The sequence below is a fragment of the Elgaria multicarinata genome, chromosome 9 (genome assembly GCF_023053635.1).
Source record: "Elgaria multicarinata webbii isolate HBS135686 ecotype San Diego chromosome 9, rElgMul1.1.pri, whole genome shotgun sequence".
In the NCBI taxonomy this organism is placed as follows: domain Eukaryota; kingdom Metazoa; phylum Chordata; class Lepidosauria; order Squamata; family Anguidae; genus Elgaria; species Elgaria multicarinata.
In genome coordinates, this window is record NC_086179.1 from 12633058 (window position 1) to 12647481 (window position 14424).

Here is a 14424-nt window from a genome sequence, read left to right on the forward strand (position 1 = left end):
TTTTCACTGACTGTAATCCTGGCTCTCTAGGAAGGGGCAAATATGTTTTCAAACTTTTGTTTGGCTCATTGACACTTTATATCTCTAAGCATGAATTAAAAAAACCCTTAAAATGTTATTGATCTATTTCTTGGACATAAATACTGTTTCTTAGCAATGCGTTCGAGGTAGCCTGAGTGAAAAGGCCCTATTTATTTTTCTATATAGAACCAAACTTCACAGTGGGCACATTTCATACTGTCCATACAAGTCAGCAAGCAACTGAATAGATACTGCTGCAATGCTGTATTGAATGTTCTCCAGGGATTTTTTTTTAATTATTATTATTTTTTGGCACATCTTCTTGTTCTTGGGTCTAAGCTAATTGGGGTTAACTTTCTGTATGTTAAGGCATGATGATGCCATTTCATTGTATCTGGTGACAAGGCAATGTCACAAAGCCAGTTCAGAGTTAGGACAATGTTTCTTGGCATCACTCTGAAATGGCTTTGTGATGGTGCCACACAGCAAATTAGATTTGGCTATGTTCTGATTTCAAGAAGACAGTTCAGAGTGAAGGCAGGAAGCATTGTCATCACTCTTAATAGGTGCCAGTGAGGCAGTCATGCTGCTAATACTTTCACATGTTTGCAGTTCACCTGAAAAATCACTGAAAAGGTGTGAATATTTCATAGACAGAAATATTCACAGGATGTGCACCCAGCATTTTGGCTCAGCATTATTCTGGTATGCTCAAATTAAGTTTGATTACAGAAAGTTATTCACCATGTTAACTGTTATAATTAATAAACAGATGACCACCATCCTATATCACAGCTTATAAGAAAATTATCTCAAAGTGGGAGCCAAACATGGAAGGAGTTACGCCCATCATATTTTGGCCACTGCAACTAGTACTATAACCAAAGGTGACATACAACAGACTACAGCTAAAACGAGTGCAAATATTTAAAACTCAAAATTAACTATTTTCCACTTCAAATTCAGAATGCAAATTTTCATATCTGAAAATTGCACTTGCATTCTGAATACGACGTTTTTACCTCAAGTTTTAAAATACGAGTGCTTCCCAACAAATTGGTGTCTGACCTGATTTTGGCAGGCATCGCATACCAAAATCCCATAAACCACCAACTACCAACGACTACAAAACACTAAAATCACCTTCTGAACATACCAACCATCAAATTCCGAAAAACACCACATGTTGAAATCAAGTACAGATAAATATTAGAGCTTCAACTCTTAATGAATCGGTTAGAGTAAACCAATTTTTAAGACTAAGAAGGCATCTCTGATTAGTTGGTCAATACACTAACAGACAATATTAATACTTTTTGATGTAAGTACTTATAAACACTGAAGACAGGCATTTTCCCTTCACTTTCACAATGGGGACACCACCACTTTGGGGATGGTACCGTCCTGGAATACACACATGTGCCATCTAAAAACTAAATAGCTTTTTTCTGTTGGAACCATTCTTTCGTTCACATGTTAATTTAGGCAGATTTAATCAATCAATTATAACTAAATGCTGAGTTGGTGAATAAAATTAATTTTATAACATTAAATCTGCATACATTTTCATATAAATAAAACAATGGCTTTACTAGGAAAAGCACACTTTCTTTTTATTTATTAGGGTGACAGTCATAATACATATTCTGTGAATGCTCAGCATCTATGCGGGTATCCAGAGAGTATGTGGAGGATATTCAATATCAAAATTCACCAAGGAGAAACCAGAGATTTTGGGGAGCACTTCTGCCTCCCCTCCCCTGGTTCCCCACAGCTTGACACCTGACGATTTGTGGAAATAAGCCCTTAGCTTTGCCTTACCGTTCATGCTAGGGATTGGGTTAGTTTATTGATCGCTTGATCTGGTTGTGTCTTCAGTATGAATAATTCGGTTAATAACTTCTTCTGCACAAGATCCACTGAAATGGAGCAAAGGCTCTTCAACTGGAATTGCACATGTGACATCGATGGCGTCTTTTGTCCAATCGATAGCCGTGCAACGTCTTTCAAACAGGAAGCCAGCAGTTTCCTGTTTGAAAGCTGTTTGAAAGCTGGCCTACAGCTTCTCAGTGCACCTACACAGGTCGTAGCTAGTGTTTAAAACTAACTGATAAAGCTCTGCTATTTTTGGAGGGAGTCGAGATTGATAACGTTGGAGTCAAGCACAAAATCAAAACCGAGATAGCATTGACATGGATCAAAGACTGTTACAATTACAGTGTGAAGTTTTGCACAGATTAAGCTCTTGCACCAACCCACTGACCCACCTAACCTAGCATTTCCTACTCTCCCTGGAACAAGCTCCCCCAAGGTTTCTGGCAAGGAGGGGTTTCCCAAATGCCACCTAAGCCTCTTGAGATACCAGGTACATTCTACGTGCTAAGCGTGTGCTCCATCACTGAGCTGTGGCCCCCTTCCCAAAGTCTGAATGTCGTAAGTGCAATGCTTGGCCTTCTTGGTGAGCTCTGGAATGTGACGGAAGGTAGGGTGCAGTCCATATTTCAATCACAGCACGTAACGTTCAGACATCGCAAAACTGACTCAAGTTAGCTTCTACAAAAGCTGGAGCTGACAGCTGATGGCCTATCAAACATCCTGATTCTTGTTTATCCTTGAGACATTTTGATATGGGCGAGACCAGCTCAGAATTACAGGTTCACATATGATTGGCTTTATGACCAGGAGCAATTTTGACTACCCAAAGGCAACTGTACTTTATAATAGTAGGGCTTATGTGGAAAAAGAATTGGGCGACTGTTTCATAAAAAATAAATCCTTTGCTACAAAACATTCACATTTCTTTAAAAACAAAACAAGACCCAGTTTGTGCTACAAGCCCTGCAGAATACTGCTGTTGAAAGAAATTGGTTGTTATTGTTATTATTGTTAAAAAGGAGAAAAAATTGGCACTGTTTCTCTACTAGTTCAATGCTTCTGGGAGGAAACGGAAATGGGTGACTCCAGGCACCTTTGAAGATCCAGCTTTGCAAACAAACCAACAACAGCAAAAAAAAGAAAAATCTCCCAAATTGTATGGGTAGCAGTCTTAAAGCTGAACAACATGAAATATTCAGCACTATCACTGAAAGCCCTTGGTAGCCCTACCCTCACTGGACCCTTTAATGTTCTTGAATCACTACCTTGGCAATGCACAGTTGAATTCTGCCATTTTGTTGAGTAAAATCCACCGAGGACTTCACAGAACACTGCACAAAAGGACTCTAATTCCTCTGTTCACCTTCAAGTTAACAATGGCGTTAATTATTATTGTAGCAGCCCATGCAAGTCCATTAAAGGTTGGGTTTCGGGGTATTTTCCTCCCCCTTTTCCAGTTTGTCCTCATTGTAAAATGTGAAGCGGGCAAGCCCCCTCAGACCTTCCCCAAGGTCCTCATGCTGCAGAATAAGATACGGAGTCCTCACAATGTTCCAGCTGCATTCGCAATACACCTCTTTTGTGAAGAAACCAAAGCTGTAAGAATTCTTCTGGCATGGCATGGAAGCCTGAATCCGGCAAGACATTATCGTAGTAATGATGGCTGATAAACTTTTCATGCAGGTCCATCGAGAAAGGCCAGAAGCCATAAATTGTTACTTCTTCACATAAACCCAGGGCTGCACTGACCAGGAAGAGGCCCGTTGAAAGCCGCTTTCCGTGAATTCCTTTGCTCTTCCAGAACTTTCCAATGTCACGCAGGAAGTTTGGGTTGGCGAAGATCACCGTCTGTCTGGCACCAACGTCTGCTAGGGTATAGAAGACTCGGAGCGAGGGCTCTGTCCCCGTTTTCATGGAAAAGGCTGGCATATAGATGTAGCTCTGGTTGTAGACTTTAACACTGTCCACAAAGGCTTTTCGGGACCAAAGAAGATTCTGGAACCTTCAAAAATGGGGGGAAAGGAGAGAATGACAAGTTAACGCTTTATCATCAATTCAAAACGGCTCAAATACTGACAGGAAAGCCTTTTTGAGACTGAGATCTGTTCAGAACTAGAATTAAAAATGTGTTCACTTAAATACAAAGTCTGAAAAGAATGTGCATGTACTAATGGCTATGACTGAAATGTTTCTAATTTACCAAGTGGGATTTGGTTTCTGTTTTCCTTCTTCCTTCGTCCTGTGCACACTGAACTCTGCTCTGTTCTTCTCTTTGGCAGCCTATGCTGCACAATTTATTGCTTTGCTTTCCTGTTACCCTTTGTGTGACTTTGCCTGTCCCATTTACATAAGGAAAGACAGAAGACCAACTCTACATTAAAAAATATTTCTTCATAGCCAACTTGAATAACGTGGTGTATATCAGAGGCAGTAAGCCAATATACACCAGCTGCTGGGGAACATGAGTGAGAAGGTGCTGTTACAACTGTGTCCTGCTTATGGAACCCTGGTCCACAGCTACTTGGCCAGTGGGTGAAAGAACTGGGCATGTTTAGCCTGGAGAAGAGAAGATTGAGGGGAGACATGATAGCACTCTTCAAATACTTAAAAGGTTGTCACACAGAGGAGGGCCAAGACCTCTTTGCAATCCTCCCAGAGGGCAGGACACGGAATAATGGGCTCAAGTTAAAGGAAGCCAGATTCCAGCTGGACATCAGGAAAAACTTCCTGACTGTTAGAGCAGTACAACAATGGAATCAGTTACCTAGGGAGGTTGTGGGCTCTCCCACACTAGAGGCCTTCAAGAGGCAGCTGGACAACCATCTGTCAGGGATGCTTTAGGGTGGATTCCTGCATTGAGTGGGGGGTTGGGCTCAATGGCCTTGTAGGCCCCTTCCAACTCTGCTATTCTATGATTCTATGATTCTATGAACAGAGTGCTGGACTAGAAGGGTCCTTGGTCTGATCCAGCAGTGAATTTCTTATGTTCATATGAAGCCGCTTTATATTGAATCAGATTCTTGGGCCGTGGCTAGACCAGGCCTATATCCCGGGATCGTCCTGGGATCATCCCTGTGCATCCACATGATGCACAGGAGATCCTGGGAGCAGGGAGGGATGGTCCCCCCCCTTGGCCCGGGATTTCACACTATCCTTTAATCCCGCTTTTTTCGTGGTCTCGGGATGATCCCAAGACTACGGAATGTGAGGGTGGGCATCACGGGTCGTCCCAGCTCCTCACAAGTAACTGCGAGGAGCCGGGATATGGGCACGGGGCACAGAGCTCTGTGACCATCGGGGGGGGGGGAGGTGGAGTTTTTTTTAAAAAAAAAAAACTTACCTTGCATTCGAGCGCTCCTGCACTCATTTCCCTTTAAAATCAAAACAAAATGGTGGCTGTGATGTCACGCTCCACATGTAGACCAGGGCGACGATCTCGCCATGATAAAATTGCAAGATCGTCACCCTCCTACCCCCCTCATCTAGCCATGGCCTTGGTCTACCTAGGCCAATTCTCACTGCTCTGACCCCTAGCTGTCTTGTGGGTCGTTTCCCAATCCACAAGAGATCCTATTAATTGAGGATTCCATGGATCAAACTGGGGAACTTCTACATACAAATCCTATGTTTTGACACTTCCCTGGAGCAGCGATCCACACCTATGTAATCAGATTCTTATCACTGCCACTTGCAGGAACAAGAAAATTCAGAACACTGTGATACCATGTCACACATTTTATGACACATTATCAGGGGAGAGAGGAGGAAGCACTGAGGATCTGCTGCTTTGAGCAGATATTACAGTGGGTTTCCTGTAATATCTAGTCCCACACTACTTAATCTGGTTATTCTGTATTGTCCCATCTCCTGCCAGGTGGTGGAGAGAATGGCCATTTTAACCTCAGTGAATCTAATTTCTTTCAGCTAACTTTGTAGAAATGGAGGCAGCTGAGAAAGGAGAAGGAGATGCAAGGGGTCTGTTCCTTTTGATAACAGTCGCACGGCTCCCCAAATTTCCAGTTCCACCCTAAGCCATCTGTGGCGTTACTCCACAATTGAGTATCTTGTATATGTCTAGATTAGTAGGTCTGGTAAGTATGGAATGTTAGAACTGAGTGGGTGTGGTTTGTGATGTAATAGGTGTGGGGGAAAGAAGTATATAAGGAGAGTGTTGCGAGTTTGTGGGTGTTGTGTGAGTTTTGAGTGTGTGTGAGGAGAGTAAGAAGAGTTTGGGTTCTAGGGACTTTGGATTGGTGTGAAGAGACTGAGGTTGTTGGTGTGTGGAGAGTTTAGATCAGGCAGGATTGAAAGTATTATATTTTTATTTAAAGCTTTTAAGTAACAATAAACTAATTATTATTTTGTTAGCTACCAAATACCACGTGTCAGCTTGGCATTATTTACCTGCCTTACAGTTATTAAACACCTACACCAGATTATACCCGTAGTATATTCAGAGCAGATCCTGTATTAAATCTGTTTCCTTCATAGCTAGGGGAAAGGTTTATTTATTTTATTTTATTTTATTTATTACATTTTTCTACCGCCCAATAGCCAAAGCTCTCTGGGCGGTTCACAAAAATTAAAACCATAATAAACCCTCCCTCAGGTTTTCAAGTGGTGGCGCTTGGCCTGAGAAGAGTTTATGCGATGGGCCTAGTGTAAAGGTCTGTGACGTCGCACCACCACACACACCACATGTTATATCATCGTCTGTATTCACCCCATGGAAGCAGGGCCGGTGCCAGACTATTTTGCACCCTAGGCAAGGTGAGCTACTTGCCGCCCCCCCCCCCCAAATTGCGCGTAAGTCCGAACGTGTGCGCAAAGTGGAGAACTGGGACTGGCTCACTTCGATTTGGGAGCGAGCCGTCTGGAATTCACCAGGACTTACTTCCGTGTGAACGCAACCCACTATGCAGCCTGGCATCCCGATCCCCTCCGCACGTTTACTCGGGGGAATAAGGCTTCCGAGTAAGGAGGCATAGGCGGATCGGGCCGCACTGGTGCCTCCCAGTGCAACGCTTTCTCGGACGCAAGTCCCATTGATCCATGTGTGCAGGATCGGGAAGCAGGAGAGTTTGCCTTGCGAGTGGTCCACAAGTTCCTAGCTTTCCTGGGGGAAGGGAGAGGGAGGCCTGCTTGCCCACCTGCCTGGACATCGCAGGCTGTTTGAGGAGAGAGGCGAGGCGACCCAGTGCCATTCCCTCAGGAGTAAGGCAGAGGCTGGCTTGAGGCAGGGTTGAGCTTGCCACATATTTTTTCTTCTTCTGGCGGTGGGGGCCTCCCAGCTCTGGGAGGGCGGCTTCTGGGTGGCTAGAGCAGCTCTGGGAGGGCGGCTTCCGGGCGGAAATCTGAACATGGAGCCCCACCCCACCCCAGCGTCCCTGGCTTCGCTTCGGCTGGGCAGACGCGGGGCACCATCTCGCCTGCCCAGGCCCAGCTGAATCCTCGGGCCAGCCTGGCCTGGCTCACAGCCAACAACGCGTGTGAGTGCTGCACGGCACACGGCACCCCTCTTAGCTTGGTGCTCTAGGCAGCCGCCTGAGGCCTCTATGGTAGCACCGGCCCTGCATGGAAGATTTAAATCTAAACTGGGAAGGAGGAAGGTTGCAGTTAGGCTGGCAGTTTTGGCTCAAAGTAACGAGGAACTAAAAGTTTTGCAATGGGTATAAGTTGACAAGATGGCTATGGGCTTGAGGTTCCTGCTGTATACCAAGAAAGGGGTTAAACGGGTTTTCAAATGTTCGTTTTGATTTAAAGAAAGGCAAATGTGGTTCACCTCCGGACTCCTCTTAGTCAGCTTTTCTCTCCAGCATTAACTCATCCTTAATAATTTTGAATGCTAAACTCCCAGAGGCATCATGCGCACGGGATAAAAATTTGCCAGGAAGGAGATTAGTCAGGCAACCTCAGTGCTGCCCCCACCACGCAAATGAATCAGATTTAGAAACACAGCTGGCTTGAAGGATATAGCTAAGAATAAATCAGAATAGCCAACAGGAAGTTTAGAAAGAGAAATATAAGAGGTAGGGGGAACGTGGACACATTAAAGTTATGTTTTCTTTTTTGTAAGCCTCCATTCCAACATGGCTTTATACTCAAATTTCTAACTTCCATCTAAATGCAAATGTTGTATTCTCAGAATACCGCGGGTTAGAAGAGAAGACTTGTTGCATGGGTTAAAAACAAACCAACCTAAGAACTGGCAGTTTTGGATCAGAGGAATGGTCCATTAAATGCAGCAAGGCATCTGATCCATCAGACACCCCTGGGTTCAAACACCGAACAAGATAACAGAATCACAGAACAGTAGAGTTGGAAGGGGACTATAAGGCCATCAAGTCCAAACCCCTGCTCAATGAAGCAATCCACATTAAAGCAGACCTGACAGATGGCCGTCCAGCTGCATCTTGAAGGCCTCTAGTAGTGTGGGAGAGCCCATGACCTCCCTAGGTCATGGGTTCCATTGATATACTGCTCTAACAGCCAGGAAGTTTTTCCTGATGTCCAGCTGGAATCTGGCTTCCTGTAACTTGAGAAGAGATCTTGGTGGTCCTCTGTGTGACAACTTTTCAAATACTTGAAGAGTGCTATCATGTCTCCCCACAGTCTTCCCTTCTCAAGGCTAAACGTGCCCAGTTCTTTCAGTCTCTCCACATAGGGCTTTGTTTCCAGACCCCTGATCATCCTTGTTGCCCTCTTCTGAACCCCCTCCAGCTTGTCTGCATCCTTCTTGAAGTGTTGTGCCCAGAACTGGATGTAGTACTCAAGATGAGGCCTAACCAGGGCCAAATAGAGGGGAACCTGTACCTAGCATGATTTAGAAGCTATACTTCTATTAATGCAGCCCAAAATAGCACTTCCCTTTTTTGCACTGTTGTCCCATATTCAGTTTGTGATCTACAACAATTCCAAGATCCTTCTCACTTGTAGTATTTCTGAGCCAAGTATCCCCCATCTTGTAACTGTGCATTTGGTTTCTTTTTCCTAGGTGTAGAACTTGGCATTTATCTCTATTAAATTTCATTCTGCTGATTTCAGCCCAGGACTCCAGCCTATCAAGATCACTTTGAAGTTTGTTTCTGTCTTCCAGGGTATGAGCTATCCCACCCAATTTTGTAATCTGCAAATTTGATAAGAATAGTGTGGCATTACTCCACAGTTGTTGTTGTTGTTGTTGTTGTTGTTATTATTATTATTATTATTATTATTATTATTATTATTAATTTATATAGCACCATTAATGTACATGGTGCTGTACAGAGTAAAACAATAAATAGCAAGACCCTGCCGCATAGGCTTACATTCTAATAAAATCCTAATAAAGCAATAAGGAGGGGAAGAGAATGCACCAAACAGGCAGTATAAAAGTCAGAACAAAATCAAGTTTTAAAAGCTTTAGGAAAAAGAAAAGTTTTTAGCTGAGCTTTAAAAGCTGTGATTGAACTTGTAGTTCTCAAATGCTCTGGAAGAGCGTTCCAGGCGTAAGGAGCAGCCGAAGAAAATGGACGAAGCCGAGCAAGGGAAATTTCTGTTCCCTTAGGTATGTCTGGAATTTGTATGTCTAGTGAGTCTAGAATGTTGGACTGAGTGGGTGTGGCTGATGATGCTGTGAAAGGGGGAGGAGTATAAATGGGGGGAGTCTAGAGTAGGGGTGGCGGTTGGTTGGTTGGTTGGTTGGGAGTTGGGGAGTGTCAGGATTGTCAGTGGTGTGGAGAGTGAAAGGAGATAAGTTTTTAAGAGACTTAAGATTACTGTTTTTATTAAAATTAGATTAAGCAGGTTAACTTGAATTTGAAGTAACTAAGATCTGTTAAACAAAAATAAACATTTTATTTTGTTTTGTTACCTCAAACCACGTGTCTGCTTGGCTTTATCACCTGCTCTACAGTTACTATCGTAAACACCTTATATATAACCTTCAGCTTATTACATACACAGTAAAACCTTTTCAGATTCTAGCCTTTGCCTTCTCATGTGAGGGAAAGGTTGTGTTTTACCCTACCCTCAGGTTGTTCAAGGGGTGGGGCTTGGCTTGAGGAGGGTTTGTGTGAGGCCTGTGTTATGACACATTCCCTGCATCTCCTCGTCCAAATCATTAATAAAAATGTTGAAGAGCACTGGGCCCAGGACTGAGACCTGTGGTACCCTGCTCGTTACCTCCCCCAAGTTTGAGAAAGTATCATTGATAAGCACTGTTTGAGTCTGATTCTGTAGCTGTGGATCCACCTAATAGTTGTTCCATCTAGCCCACTTTTAGCTAATTTGCTAATCAGAATGTCATGGGGCACTTCATCAAAAACATTGCTGAAGTCAAGATATATTATGTCCACAGCATTCCCACAGTCCACAAGGGAGGTTACCTGATCAAAAAATGAGATCAGATTAGTCAGGCAGGATTTGTCCTTGACAAATCCATGCTGGCTTCTAGTAATAATAATTGCTAGGGGTGTGCACGGACCCCCCGCTCCGCTTCACTTGCAGATCCGCCATTTTTCGGAGCGGGTCGCTCCGCCCCGCCCCCGCTCCGCCCACTTCCGCTCCGCTCCGCTCGGAGCTCCGGATCCGGATCCGGAGCTCCGTTTTTGCCCCCCCATAGGGTTGCATTGAAAGCTAAAAAAGTAAACAACTTTTTTTCCGTTGAAGTTAGAAACCTCACGTTTGGCACCATGACACCTCATGGGCGTATACACACACACGCCAAGTTTCAAGGCAATCCCATCATCCCCTGATTTTTGGCGAATTTTTGAAAATCAGGCACCCCATTCACACCCCTTGGGATAGCTCCGTCAATTTGCATGTTAGAAACCTCAAACTCGGCACCAGGGCAGCTTATCCATGTGTCCACATGCACGCCAAGTTGCAAGCAAATCCCATCATCCCCTGATTTTTGGCGCGGCTCTACCCTCTAACGCACCTCCCATAACCCTAATTCACACCCCTTTAGATAGCTCCGTCAATTTGCACGTTAGAAACCTCAAACTCAGCACCATGATAGCTTATCCACGTGTCCACATGCACGCCAAGTTTCAAGGCAATCCCATCATCCCCTGATTTTTGGGGAATTTATGAAAATCGGGCACCCCATTCACACCCCTTGGGATAGCTCCGTCAATTTGCATGTTAGAAACCTCAAACTCGGCACCATGAGAGCTTATCCATGTGTCCACGTGCACGCCAAGTTGCAAGCAAATCCCATCATCCCCTGATTTTTGGCATGGCTTAACTCACCCCAAATTGTCCCATTCTACAACTACGTCAATTTGCATGTTTGAAACCCCAAAGTCGGCACCATGATAGCTTATCCACGTGTCCACATGGACGCCAAATTGCAAGGCAATCCCATCATCCCCTGACTTTTGGGGAATTTATGAAAATCGGGCACCCCATTCACACCCCTTGGGATAGCTCCGTCAATTTGCATGTTAGAAACCTCAAACTCGGCACCATGAGAGCTTATCCATGTGTCCACATGCACGCCAAGTTGCAAGCAAATCCCATCATCCCCTGATTTTTGGCGCGGCTTAAACTTTTTAACTCACCCCAAATCAAGTCCCATTCTATAACTACGTCAATTTGCACGTTAGAAACCTATCCTTTGGTCCCATGACAGCTTACCCATGTGTCCCCATGGACACCAAGTTTCAAGGCAATCCCATCATCCCCTGATGTTAGGGGAACTTTTGAAATTTGAACACTCCAGTATGTCAGGGATTTAAAGTTGCAATTGCAGACAGCTCAATGGGGCCAGTTCCAAGGCAATCCCAACATGCCACGAGATAACCCTAAATCTTCTGGCACATTTGAAAAAGGGATTATTGAATTTGATAAAGTCTAAGTGAGCGCAGGAAGGACTTCTCCCCTTAGTCAAAGCAAGACACATACACCATCGCTGCAAGGCGGGAAGGGGAGAAGGGAGGGAAAGCAGGCAGGCAGCATGCATTGTAGTGCCGCAAGGATGGCTTGAGCACTAACGCATAGCAAACCAACCCATAAGTGGGCGCAAAGTGAGGCAAAGATGGCTGGTTCTTTCTTTCTAAGCCAGCAGTTACGCCTTGAGGGGCACAGAGGAGGACGATTGGGAGCAAACCAGGCACCAGGCGGGCAGAGAGGCAGGCAGAGTAGGCGAGGAGTCAGTCCTGGCAGATGCCCCACCACAGCAGCACCCCGGGGGAGGCGGGCAGGCAGGCAGGCAGGCAGGCAGGCTGCGGGCATTTCTGGGGGCACAAGGAAGTGATGGCTGGTTTCTAAGCCAGCATTGCAGTTAGTCACGCATTGCAAACGCAAACCATCCCAGCGAGTCGGTCACCGAGGAGGACAGGCTAGCAGAGGGGCAGGCAGAGTGACATGTCATAGATCTAGTATTGGGGAGGAGTCAGTCCCGGCAGATGCCCCAACACAGTAGCACCCTGGGTGGGCATTGGAAAACGCCATCTTGTGGGTCAATACTTCCCCCACCCCATGTCCTGCAGGGTTGCCTGCCTAACCCTTGTGGGGATGGGAGATGGAGAGCTTAGAGTGGCAGTGCCAGCAGCAGCCTTCGGCTTTCCCCTGGAACCAGTCGCCTTGCCCGCCTCTTTCCCCAGCAAGATCGCCTGGTGCTGCCTATGAAGATGCATCTTCATGCTGCTGGTTCCATAATGCCCTGTCGATGAACCCCTGCTTAGGCTGAGTTTGCAGTGGCGACAGACAGCAAAGCGGGGATCCGCTCCCAACTCAAAGTGGTCCCACACGATGCTTGTCTTTCGTTTCCGTGGTGACACCACCAATTGCCCGCCTGAGCTCTCTGGTGTTGCCACAGAAACAGGGGTGTGGGATGAGACTGGGGAGAGAGCCTCGGCCTGCTGCTGCTCCTCCTCAGCCCCCACATCCTGGAGGCCCACCGCCTCCTCCTCCTCCCCCCCCTCCACTGTGCTGAGGACCTCGTCTAGGTCCATCAGCGGGCTCGTGGGCTGAAAGGAGAATGAAGGAGTTGGGGATACTCCTCCTCCTCTAATGGCACTGCTGCCACGTGCCTCTTGCAAACGGGCACTTTTCCCATTCCCACCCTCAAAAAGAGAACGCCGGGCACAAGTTGCAGAAGAGAGTGGCTCTGCCTGCTGCTTGTCCTGCTTCTGTTTTGGAGCAGTCAGCCAAGGAGTTGCCCGTTTGAGTTTCACAGGAGGAGAGGAAGCCTGCTTACTGCTGGCAGACTGAGCCTTGCTGCTTTCAGCACGCCTGCTTCCTCTTTTCATGATGACTAACAAAATATTAATACTACTAATACTATGTATAAGGTACTACTAAGAATATGTATAAGAAGAATATAATATGTTTAAATGTAGGGAAATGGGACAAGAACAATAAAATATACTACTACTAATATGTATGAGAATATACTAATATATATATATATATATATATATATATATATATATATACTACTAAGAATATCTACAAGAATATAATAATATGTTTTAGAATATTACTAATAAATGTAGGGAAATGGGACAAGAAATGGGACAACCACTACTATAAGAAGAACAAAATATGAATACTACTACTAATATGTATGAGAATGTATACTAATAGACTACTAAGACTATGTCAAAGAATATAATAATAATATGTTTAAGAATAGGGAAATGGTGTGCGTATGCTTTCCCCAAAATGCTCAATCTGTGGCTGCCTGTTGAACTTGACAAAAGCAGCCCACTCCGTCGAAGTTACACAGAGAAGAAAAAGAGAATCCAATTTTTTTGGTATATTTGGTATATAGAAGATAGAAGGAAACACAATCAGGATTTAAGAGAGGGGAGGGGGAAAAAGAACCAACCACTACTATAAGAAGAACAAAATATGAATACTAATATAATATGTATGAGAATATATACTAATGGACTATGTGAAAGAATATAATAAAATATGTTTAAGAATATAAATGTAGGGAAATGGGACAAAAAGTGTGTGTATGCTTTCAAAAGAAAGCTTTCACAAAAGCAGAACAGTCAGGCTTTAATACAGGGAAGGGGGGGCAACCAACCCAACCACACACTCCAAAATTCAAAAATAAAGTTTATATTAAATCAAAGTAAGGGGAAAACACAGGGCAAACTAAGCTACAAGTCAGAAAGAAGCAAACAAACACACACACACGCCAAACTAAACCTATCCTAATCTATCTCCAAAGTCAGAAAGTTCTCAGGGTGGGTCTGCCTTAGTCCCCCCTCCAACGCTGGGATTGGAGGAGGATGCTTTCTGAGGAGATCAATTCTCATCAGGATTGGGAGTTGAATGTGCCTGTCATCGCTTCCAAAAAAATAAAAAAATAAATAAATAAAACCCAAACCCCGATTTTTTAAAAAATATTGCACGTGAACCACAGCACGCAGAAAGTTGAGAGTGGTCTCAAAATGACCCCCATCCACGACTCTCTGTGCACAAGAATTTTCAGAACGATAGCTTAACCCCCCCCCCCAGTTATCCCTGATTCTTTCCCTCAATGCAATCCTATGGGCGAAAAGCCGAAACGCAGTTTGAGCCCCG

General features: G+C 44.7%; 1 protein-coding gene across 1 annotated transcript in view; it reads right to left on the reverse strand.

Moving 5' to 3' along the window:
- Nucleotides 1-3034: 3034 nt before the first annotated feature.
- ST8SIA1 (ST8 alpha-N-acetyl-neuraminide alpha-2,8-sialyltransferase 1) overlaps nucleotides 3035-14424 on the reverse strand; it is a 118033-nt gene continuing 106643 nt past the window's right edge. The window contains exon 5 of the mRNA XM_063134304.1: nucleotides 3035-3898. Coding sequence (XP_062990374.1) covers nucleotides 3412-3898 — 487 coding nt within the window. The 3' untranslated portion in view covers nucleotides 3035-3411. The remainder of the gene's footprint in view (nucleotides 3899-14424) is intronic.